We start from the raw sequence: 11640 nt of genomic DNA, 5'->3' as shown, positions 1-11640 counted from the left end.
GATTCCTTAGCATCCAGCCTCCGTCTTCTACTGTTTCCAACACACCATCGAAGCTTCTTTCACAAGAGCGCACGGTTGGGAGGCAATGCCATCTATTGTATCGGTTCTATAGTAATCAAATTTTTTATTCTCCATACTATCTTGTTTTCTCTCTTGCGTACGAGATCCTATTATCTGTTGAGAACAGACGTTTTATTATTTTCTTACATGGTATCAGAGCCTGGACTCTAGCAAGAAGATTTGGTAGTGTGTTTCTGGTTGCGAGCAGATTGTGAGAGATGGCCCAGCCTACAAGACTATGAATCCCACCATTCGGCGAAAGCAGAAAGTTGGACGGCTCTAATTATCCACTCTAGAAGTTCAAGATGAAGGCCATCCTAAGCGCATACGACCTTTGGGACACTGCTACTGGGGTGGACGTGAGGCTGGTTGCGGAGGAGGCATGGACGGTCTTGAAAAATCAGTACGATACCACGAATCAGACGTGGATTTAGAATCTGGAGACTCAACTCACGAATGAGAAGTTGTTTGAGTCTGAAGCGGCAAAGAAGTTCATCACCAGGGTGAAGAATCTGCGCGATTAGATGACTGCGATTGGCATCACCATCACTAGTGAGAATCTAGCACAAAGGTGCATATAGATTCTCCCACCAAAGTATGATGGTCTTGTTACGGCACTAAGTACGCAAAACATAAGGATTCAGCGCGATGCTTCTAGAGGAGGAGATGCGTCAAAAGATGAGGACTGGAGAAGATTTGGCTTTCTGGACCAGATCAAAGAAAGGTAAGGGTAAGGACTCTGGTAACCCATCTTCTTCTGATGATAAAAAGAGAAAGAAGAAGATCAAGTGCTTCTATTGCAACAAGGCAGGGCACAAGCAGAATGAGTGCCGAAAGAAGATTGCAGATGAGAAGAATGGAGTAAAGAAAGAGTCCAACAATAGCACACAGGCAGTACTAGTAGAGCTGTTCATCGCAATTGAGGAGATTTGCATGCACAACAAGACAAAGCACCCATAGACGTGCGCACAGACACGTTTCATGAACTAAATAAAAAACTTACGGGCACATCTATTTGCACGTCTGGAGACCTACGTCTAATTGCGCATCTATATATCAAACTTACGCGCGTATAGACGTGCACAAAGATGCATAAATAGATGCGCTTATAAACGAGTTTATAGACGCGCGTATAGACGCAAGGCGAACAGACGGACGCGAATATAAACGCACTGATAGACGCGCTTTTTTTTTAAAAAAAAATTTATAGAATACTGTGTATGTTGTGTATGCTATATAGTTACAAGAATCCCATATCCACATTCTGTAATTCAATTCTTACAGCCAACCGCATTTTAATTACAATTCCAAATAAAATATTACAACTCCAAAACGCAATAAAATTGAAAGCTCAAAAAGTGCTTATATATACATATAGCACGAAGCTAAGCCACGTCATGTGGCTTCAAGTACAAAAAATAAGGAAGCTAAGCCATGTCATGTGGCTTCAAGTACAAAAAATAAGAGGAGTCTATATACAAGAGGCACGAAGCCAAGCCAGTGGCTTTAAGTACAAAAAAGAATAGTAGCACTACTTCTACGACTAATCCTCGCTGCCTTCCACGCTCCCTTCTGCGCTCCCTTCTATACCTCCTTCCTCGTCTTCCTCATCGTCTTGTGCATGGGCCTGTAAACAAGGGACAACATCTCAGCTTTCAGTGCTCGAGCGGATGTGAAGAACACTAAGCTGTGGCATGAGAGGTTTGGTCATCTAAACCTTAGTTCTTTGAAGGAAATGCATAAAAGTGCAATGATTGCAGACCTACCAGAAATTTCAGATCTGCCTGATGTATGTGAAGCTTGGATGATAGGCAAACAGCATCGGTAGCCCTTTCCTAAAGAGGCCAGTAGGGCAAAGGCTCCTCTAGAGCTCGTTCACATGGACCTCTGCAGAAAGATGGAGATGGAAGCTTTGGGCGGTTCCTACTACTTCAAGATGCTGATCGACGACTACAGTAGAAGGATATGGATATACTTCCTGAAGACTAAGGATGAGGCTTCTCAGAATAGCCGCATCAATTGGAGGAGGATGCTTCCTTCCCAGACAACCAGGACCAGGATATCCATCTAGTACTGCCACCAATAGCAGGCCGAACTCCCCCAACGGTGCTTGGGAGGATTCAAGACAAAGAAGATGAAGAAGAGCCTACAAAACCACAACGGGAAAGACCATTCCCAAAATGGATAAAGCAACATTTGGATAGCAGAGAACCTCTAGCCATTGAGGAGGAACCATTTGAACACCGTCGGTCCAAGAGATTAGAGGAGCAAAGAAGAGTGCAGAAACACTTGGTCAACTATGCTTTGATGACAGAAGTGATTCATGCTGATGAACCCAAGTGTCTTGAAGAGGCATAGGGTGACGATAGGTAGATGGAGGCTATGTAGTCGGAGTATGGCTCCATAATGAAGAACAACACTTGGGACCTTGTGGATTGACCATCAAAACGTAAGGTAATCGGAACCAAGTGGGTGTACAAGACCAAGTACAAGTCCAACGGCACGTTGGATAAGTACAAGGCTCGGCTCATGGCAAAAGGATTTGCACACTGGGTACATGGTTTTGATTATCAAGATACTTTTGCTCCCATAGGTCGACTAACTAGAATTCGCAGTGTTTTGGCTTTAGCTGCCTAGGGAAGTTGGCCCGTGTTTTAGATGGGTGTGAAATCCGCCTTTCTCAAATGGAGATCTCAAGGAGGACGTATACATAGAACAACCACTAGGTTTTGAGATCCCCGGTTCAGAAGGTAAAGTCTACAAACTGAAGAAGGCACTTTACAGGCTGAAACAGGCCCAACGAGCATGGTACCAATGAATTGATGCCTACTTTCTACAAAATGGGTTCAGGAGGAGCCCATCTGATGCAAATTTGTATATCTTCAGAGGAGGAGGCAGGTGTATGATCGTGGTCCTTTATGTGGACAACCTTGTCATAACAGGGAACCATGAAGAGAAGATCTCGCAGACGAAGCATTTGCTAGGAAGAGAGTTTGAAATGACAGACCTCGGACTGATGCATTTTTATTTGGGGATTGAAGTTTGGCAAGAGCCGAAATAGATCTTCATTTCACAGCTGAAGTATGCTAGAGAGATGCTGAAGGCATTTGGCATGGCTGAGTGAAAGACAGTTGGTACCCCTATGGAGGTTGAAGCGAAGCTCTCAAACGAGGATTCATCACCACTGGTGGATGAAGCGAAGTACAGAAGGCTTGTGGGCAGCTTGATTTACCTGTGCAACATACGGCCGGACATCAGTTTTGCGACTGGTGTACTAAGCAAGCTGAAATACATCAAAGGCACACTTGATTATGGCATCACCTATACCAAGGGCAACATCTTAACCAGATTCTGTGACTTGGATTGGGCAAGAGACGTGGACAGCAGGAGATCAGTGATAGGGTACTGTTTCTCACTTGAATCTGGAGTTGTGTCATGGGTCAGTGAGAAGCAACCCACAGTTGCCCTTTCTTCTATTGAGGCCGAGTACAAATCTGCATGCTTTGCTTCTTGCGAGGGAGTGTGGTTGAGGAGGATTCTAGGTAAAGCCATTGATGTAAATGCTCTTCATTGATTTTTTTGATCTCAAACTTGGGCATGAATATATGAGCTTCAAAGGCTTGATGTGCATGCTCTTGTACTTCTGTTCTCTCAAAGGATCAAACATGTATGAAAAAGACAAAAAATTGTCATTGGGAAAAACTATCTTTTAGGGTCGGTATGAGAAAAAACACTCTTTGTAAAACATAGCTATAGAAAATTGTCTCAGTGTCGATATATAGCGACCATTCACAAGTCTAATAAGTGTCGCTATATAGCGACCATTTACAAGTCTAATAAAGGTCGCTATATAGCGACATTCTTTAAACATCGCTATATAGCGACCCTTAATGAATCCCACTTTGATTACCAACGATTAGCACCCCACACACGCTAATGGTTGGTCCTTAAGCATCGGAATAGGACCTGTGTGTAGTAGTGAGAATGATTGGAGAATTATCCATCGTTAGATTAGAATAGACAATCGTGGGCCATTGGATGATGATTTTGGGAAATGTTCCAAAATTGGTAGTTAACATGCAAATTTGGCATTTGGCATCTTGCTTCTCCTGCATTCCTTGTCTCTTCTTGTGTCGCTTGATTTCCATCTTGCTTCTCCTGTAGTCCTTGGCGCTCTTTTTACAGATTCCTTCACATCTTCTTTCCTCATACATACCGTGCTAAAGCGTCAGTTTTGATTCCATGCAAAATTGCAAAATGTTTTCTCAGAAGTGTATTATTATCTCTTACATACCCCCCGCATCTCATTCTTTGCAACCCTGCAAGGTCAAGAATTTGTTTGTCGGTCTTAACCTTTCTTGAAAGTTTTTATCCGCCCTTCACGAATGTCTTTTGTTGTTCCGCCTTGATGTGGTCCGCCTTTCCGTTTATAAATTTGTCCTCGCTGCCCACCATGAGTAACATGCATCTGAATTCTTTCTCCCTTCACAGGTGATCTCACATGGACGCGCGACATTTGGAGTTTCCATTTGCTTTGGACAAGGCCAAGACTCAATGGTACCACTTTACGACGATCATCATTGTAGGGATGGTTTTCTTTATGGATGCCTGTCATCTGTTTTGCATCTCTACGGTGACCAAGCTACTAGGCTGTCATTTGGTAGCACTGCAAAGTCGACTTGAGGAATCCACGAAGAGATTGATATTCAACTTTGATTGATGATTTTGATTTACTTCATAGCATGCATAGGGTCGGAACAAGGTGCTCGATCACATTGTCAATATGAGAGAACTACTACCCAAGCAGTAGTAAGTTGTAATACAAAACGAAAATGAGCTTTGAAATCTAGAAGGTGGCTCGCAGATGTAGTTCATTGTTTACATTGAATTGGATGTCGTACCAATGCGCGGGTGATGTACTAGTATATATATATATATGTACATATATATATATATATGTATGTATATATATGTATGTATGTATATATATATATTTATATATATATATATAGAGAGAGAGAGAGAGAGAGACTTGGGGGGGGGTGGGGGGGGGAGATATTGTTATATGCTAGTCACATATTTTTCATGCAAGTGTATTTGAGTTGCAAAATGTCTTTGGGGATTTGCATATGACAAAAGAGTATATACCATGAGTCATGATAGTTGAATTTGAAAAAAAAAAGGATGGATAGAGAAGAAACTTTAGCTACATAATTTTTTTAATTATTAAATTTGCATTTTGTTTCCTTTGCCCATCTCAATAAATTTCACTCACCCATAAATGTATTTGTCCTATACATAATACAAGTGATGAGATAGAGCTGAAAGAAATATGAGTGTATCCATAGATGTAATTGAGAGAGCAACATGAAAAATCAATGGGGAAAAGAAATAGGTGATTGTTACCCATTGTCATCAACATTGAAATAAGACTACATAATATCTTGAGTAAAGTAAGAATTCCATGTATCTATAGGGTAATAATATCTTCCAATTAACTTAGTTGTTAAAAAGATACAAGGTATAAGAATGGACAAGATTCCTTCTTTTTACCATAACAACATTAGTTTGTTAAAGGACTAAGCCAACATATGGCTTTGTAGTTGCCAATTAAGTAAGCATAGCTCTGTAAGCATTGAGTACACAACTTGTACGACATAAAGCATTCACTCAATAGTACTTGCATGCAAGATGAAGCATCCATTCACTTTGAATATTTATAAGATGCATGCAGAACTTTGAGGAATGGTACATTCCATTCTATTGGGTGGACTTGCTTGTGCCTCCAAACTTGAACCATGTAGACTTGGCTGCTATGGCTACAATAGTGGCCGCTATGAGAGAAGAGACCACGCTATAAGTCGCTAGTATCCCACCATAGTGAGTGCCAAATGTGGCCACATCATAACGAGCATCGAGCCACTTATAGATGCATATGTAAAGATTCTTGCCCAAGACGGAGTATAAGACACGAACTGGCATTAGCACAAATTGGTATGTAGCTGGTAGCCAATGTGACAGACCGAGTGTGTCGAAAGTTTTATCCAGAAACCAATCGCTGTGAACCGAAGCCGCTACACCATCCACCACGATGGTACCACTCAAAGTGAAAGGATTGTATAGTCCAAGCTTCGGTGTTGATGAAATTTCTACAAGAAGCATGAACGTTGCTATGGAATCAAACACACGAAAACCGTATACATATTATTGCGAAGATTCTGTGTACCCAACTCGTAGTGTGTTTCAGCTATTGCTCTTGAATGAAAGGTAAAAGTGTATTCATACCTGTTACCCTATAAGGCGTAGCAAGTTGATTTGCCTGATCGCGTGGACTATCATTAATCATACCCCACATGATGTCGCCCACTCTGATGTCCTGTGCACGCTTGAACGTAACTTGGGCTCGGATGTCTGCATCAATGACACATAATTAGTGGATAAAAAGGAAAGAATATAAGTGATGTAGAGCACACGGGACGTAGTTCGGTGCGCCTGTTGCGACATATATGTAGCAGCATTGACAGTAGTGCATAAAAGGACGATAGAATGTACCTGTTGACGTTGGAACAAAGTGAAGGCCTGTAAGCTGAAGAGTTTTGGACTGAGAATGAACGTTAGAGAAGATGGGTGCCATGCTGATTTCGAAAAATGTGGTGGCCGCATCGGAATCTTTGTGGCCGAATGCGTAGACGTCCTCATACATGATGGTCTTTTTGAAATGGCTTAATACAGCGACCTATAATTGCATGCCCGAAACACAACGATCAATCAGATATAGGCGTTTTGAAATGGAACACAAGAGCTCCTCGCAGTTGTCTAGCTGTCGCGAATCGTAAAATGTTCCTCAATCAGATCTCCTGAATTCTAATGACAAGACGAGTGAGAGCACGTATAAGTGCAGCACCTTGTCACCCAGCGCAAGCTCGAACATGGGCTTCATCAGACCGTCTACAGTTTGAACCATGGCATCTCCTGCACAAGTGGAAATTCGGGAGACCAAGATTATTTACAACCGTCACGGCGGATTTGAGCGCTGCAGAAACAAAATATGTAAGCTGAGGAAAGTAGTAGCAGTAACTAAGACCCATTCATTGTTTGAACACCCACCTGGGAAGCAGTTGCTAGTGGGTATGCATCCTGAACCACCAAGCGCACCAAAGATGATTTCGATTCCGAGCACACCAGCCAGACAGAAGGGTGCGTAGACGGTGAGGTAGCCGCACCCAAGCGCAGTTAGAGCTCCAGTGCCCAAGCCAATAAGGCCACCTGCACAGCAGCCGGAGTCCGGAGCACACAACCGCGTTGAGCAGAGCCATGGCGCTAATGAACACAGGCTCGGACTAGTGTTTATGATGGACAATTCAATCGACACTAGTTACATGTACATGATCTTCAAGCGCACCATGCAGAGTGGAGATTCGATAGGATATTGATGAGAAATTTGCAGTAGGCAGCTTAATTACCTATAGCTGCTCCTTGGGCATTGCAGTCGAGCATCCTGCGGCCCGGCAACGTAAGGAGCTTGCGCTTAGAGCCTCCAGAGGAATAGAAGGCGCTTATGTCGTCTCCTGTGACGAAAACTCCACAACCCACGGATCCAGCGTTGCTGGGGCACACGATCTGATTGATAGACCACTTGGACGTTAGTAGCTAGAGAAAGCTACGTACCATGCCCAGGAATTAAGAAACGAAGCGAGAGAAGTAAAGGAAAGAGTACATACTGCGCTTGTCCGACCAAAATTGTCGGTAAAAACAAACTCGGTTCCTGAAGCATCGCTCGCAGCAAGGCAACCTCCAGTCGCCACGAGCTGTGACAGCAGGTGGAGACAAGGGCGTTCAAAACTCAGTGTACACTCCTTTTTTGGTACATTTCCACACTAATTTGCAAGATCAATATAGAAAAGAGAACAGTAACAAGATCACCTGGAGCGTGAGATCCTCGCTCCCTCCACCCCACTCATTGTTCACGGTGGCGGTGATGGTCTGTGTTCCGGTATTGACGATAAGCTGGCAAGCTGCATTGACGGAGTCGGAAGGAATCAGAGCCCACAATAGGGCGGGGGTGCCGGAGGCCAAGAGGGAGCTGGCGATCTCACTACCAACGGCGCCGATGAAGGTGTTCGGGACGCCAGTGGAGCTGGAGGAGATGGAGGGGGTGATGGCGGAGATAGTGATCTGCTGAGACAAAGTCGATGTAGGCAGAAGGATGGGCAATAAGAACACTAGCAATATTGCAGAACGGATCGATGGAGTACAGAAGCGAATCATTTTGCCAGGGAGGAAGGAATGTTGGTGGCACTATCTGCAATGGAATACTGAAGTTTCTTCTGCAATTCCTCACTAAACTAAACTACGATGGCTATGGCCGCGGACGTTGATTGATTGTGATCGCTCACAACGGGAAACTAAACTACGATGGCTATGGCTGCAGACGTTGATTTATTGCTCAGAAGCTGCTTCATTGTTTCATGGAAGGAGGGAAAATGAGAGAGAGATGGCGTATTTGGGCTGCCCGCAGGGCTTATATAATACCATGCGCTCACGACTTCGTTAGCTAATAGCTAGTACTCAGTCAAATGAGATCAGCCTTTTCTTCCTTTGGCTTTCAAAGTCAAGCCTTGATTTGGGGTTGCGTTCATAGTTAGCACTCAGTCAAATGAGCTTAGTCAAATGAGCTTACCCTTTCCTGATGTCAAGCCTTGATTTGGGGTTGCGTTGTCAAAAATCTTTAGTTTTCTCTCTACTCAAAATCCGGATCTGATTGATTGCTTCAGTCGAACAGAAACTGTATCGACACTCATACATGAATGTAATGTGTACACTCCAAGAGTATGACACGAGTACAAGGTTTTCCAAGGGACGACGAATTCCATGCGCTCTTTGTTGACGCGTTGGTAAGGAACATCGGGAGGGAAAGTGACGTAGATGGCTAATGTCGTAAAGGGCGAGAAGGAAGGACGACCATTAGGCCACCATCTCCTCTCGATATGACACTTCGCCATCGCTACCTTCTCTCCCTCGCAAATCCCAACCTTGCTTTCCCTCCCTCCGAATTACTTGGGAGAGAGAGTGCTTAGCTTCACCAAAGAGGGAAGCCTTGTGGCAAGCCAACAATGTTTGCAAGGATCTTGCACTCTCAAACTAGTGGGAAGAGTGTGGCAAGCATGGAGTAAAGCTTTAACTCTTACATTCAAAGGTTTTCAGTTCTAAGACATTACAATATCGCTAATATTCTTTGACATATAAGCGTGCAACAAGCACAGAATAAAGCTATAACTCTTACTTTCAAAGGTTTTCAGTTCAAAGACATTACAATTTCTCTTATATTCTCGGACATATTAGGAAATTACAAGAGAGAAACACAAACTACCAAATAGAAACACATCATAGTGACATAGAAAGGAGGATCGAGGGGGATTGTTCATGGTCTAATGATATTATAGTCATGATTTGGTGCAAGAAGTTTGGAAACAAATGCACAATGTTTGCAAGGATCTTGCACTCTCAAACCATGCTGGTGTGATCCTAATCCTTTCAGAGACATGATAGTCGAATGCTTTGCTTTCTCATTACAATCAAATAGATATCTACATTTGCATTGGAGAACTGCTCCTTGCACGTCATGAAGTCATGTCATGTAGGCTCCTCTTTGATGGATAGTGTGAACACTCCCTACTAGCTACAAGGCAACCTTTTCTTTTTGCCTCTAATAACATAAACCTTGCTGTGAAAATGTATCGCAAGATTATGATGATCAAAATTGGATGTCCACTTTTTTCAGGCAATGCAACGAAGTCACCCTTCTCGTTTGTGATTATTTGAATAAGTCATTTGAAAGGTGAAAGAAAGTCTGAGATAGCAAGCTTTGTAAGAGTCAAAGTATTTTAGGTGCCATCCACAATCCTTGTAATTACAAAGATCGTAGACCAACTCTCAAGAGTGTTAGAAATCCTAGGTGGAGGATGAAGGGGCCTTGGCCTATCATCAAGCTTCAAGTAGTTACATAATCATAGGCCTTTTTTACGTTAATAACATGTGTTAATAACAACTTCACATCATCATGTTATTAAGAGCTTGGTAACAAGCCAATGTGCAGAGTGACCTGGTAACCTGCAAAAACCCCAGCGAGATTTGGCAAAATCCTACTAGGGCCCGGTAGGAAAACTCAAAAGCCCGTCGGGATAATCAAAAAGCCCAGCGGGCTATATATTATATAAGGCGCGGGCTCCCTCACATTCATCTCCCTCCCTACAACCTACTTGTCCTATAGCCTTCAAGTAAAATTTATACCTTTATCATTATGTTATTTTGAATTTTACTTTCGTAGTTTTGATTCAGCTCTATGTCATTAATTTGACATAATGAGTCGTCTCACTAGTTTAGGTAGTTAATGTAAAAATGCTCATCCTAATGTCATACTTTCGACATATCAGGTCGTTACTAGTAAAATAGTAGGCCGTATACATGGTACCTAGCTATTGGCCCTTTGTCGTCAGGGATTTGGGATAGTATTAAAACGTCAGTTTTAAAACGCTGTATTAAAACATTTTTAAATTTGCTCTAGAACATGATTTTTATCCATAACTGGCTCCAGTCGATTCTCGGCCGGTATACCTATACACTGGCTAGTATCTTCACACCATACCGACCGGTTTAGAATATACCGACTGGTTTTTATCTACATGAATCTGTATACCTCTAACTAGACACCGGCCGGTGTCGTTAATGTTATATACACCTGCGTCGCACTTGTACTATTCACAAAATCTGAGATTCCTAGAATACTGTGGAGTCTTGGGAAAGACAAGAAGCATAAGAAAGAGGATAAACAAAGCTATAAAGAAATTTGTAAGTTTTGTTAGTCCTTCAAGTATGAAAAAGTATCTAGTGCCAATGGTGGGCTCGCTTTTGCCAGTCGGAATCCTCTTGCACTTAGATACTAATTGGAAAATTAGCAATTGCGTTACACATACTATTAGGTGAAGAGTAAATTAGTTGCATGTGACATTGTACTTAGCTTTGAAAAAATAGATGATTTTGATTTTATCCATGAAGTATATAAGTTGTTACTTCTCTAGATTGGAAACTTTTTGGAATGACTTGTCACTTAGGACTAGCCTCTAGGTAGTTGCATGGCTTGGAATTTTAGTTTAGTGTCATAACTTATAAGTGAAGAGTAAGTTAGTTTCATGTGACATTGTACTTAGCTTTGAAAAAATAGATGATTTTGAATTTATGCATGAAGTATATAAGTTGTTACTTGTCTAGATTGTGAACTCTTTGGCATGACTTGCCACTTAGGACTAGGGAGCTGCATGGCTTGGAATTTTAGTTTGGTTTCATAACTTATGATTTCATTCTACATGCATGAAATATAGTACATAGATACTAGCAAAATTTAGGAAAATGATAGAGTAGACATTAGTGCATGAAATGATTTACTTTTGGAATAGTTCATATTTGTGTGTATGATTTTCTTACTTTTAGCATATGTATTTATTTATAAGCATGTAAGTATAGCTTGTAACTATACCTAAAGTAAAAGTCAATGGGCTGGTTGGAGGTTCCCTTAAGCCATCC

At 42.1% G+C, this 11640-nt stretch overlaps 1 protein-coding gene across 1 annotated transcript; it reads right to left on the bottom strand.

Annotated features, from left to right (window-relative positions):
• Positions 1 to 5820: 5820 nt before the first annotated feature.
• On the bottom strand, positions 5821 to 8328 carry LOC147888099 (uncharacterized). Its single transcript, XM_087393289.1, has 8 exons — positions 7984 to 8328; positions 7782 to 7868; positions 7524 to 7680; positions 7168 to 7326; positions 6965 to 7032; positions 6583 to 6796; positions 6346 to 6462; positions 5821 to 6209 (listed from the first exon to the last, which is right to left on the bottom strand). The coding sequence occupies exons 1-8, from the start codon at positions 8326 to 8328 to the stop codon at positions 5821 to 5823; spliced, it is 1536 nt and encodes a 511-aa protein (XP_087249415.1).
• Positions 8329 to 11640: the final 3312 nt, after the last annotated feature.

The sequence above is a fragment of the Dipteris shenzhenensis genome, chromosome 22 (genome assembly GCF_047967505.1).
Source record: "Dipteris shenzhenensis isolate YYH24624 ecotype China chromosome 22, Dip_SZ_1.0, whole genome shotgun sequence".
In the NCBI taxonomy this organism is placed as follows: Eukaryota; Viridiplantae; Streptophyta; class Polypodiopsida; order Gleicheniales; family Dipteridaceae; genus Dipteris; species Dipteris shenzhenensis.
Note: the sequence above shows the minus strand (reverse complement) of the source record. Positions and strands in the feature narration are given on the sequence as shown.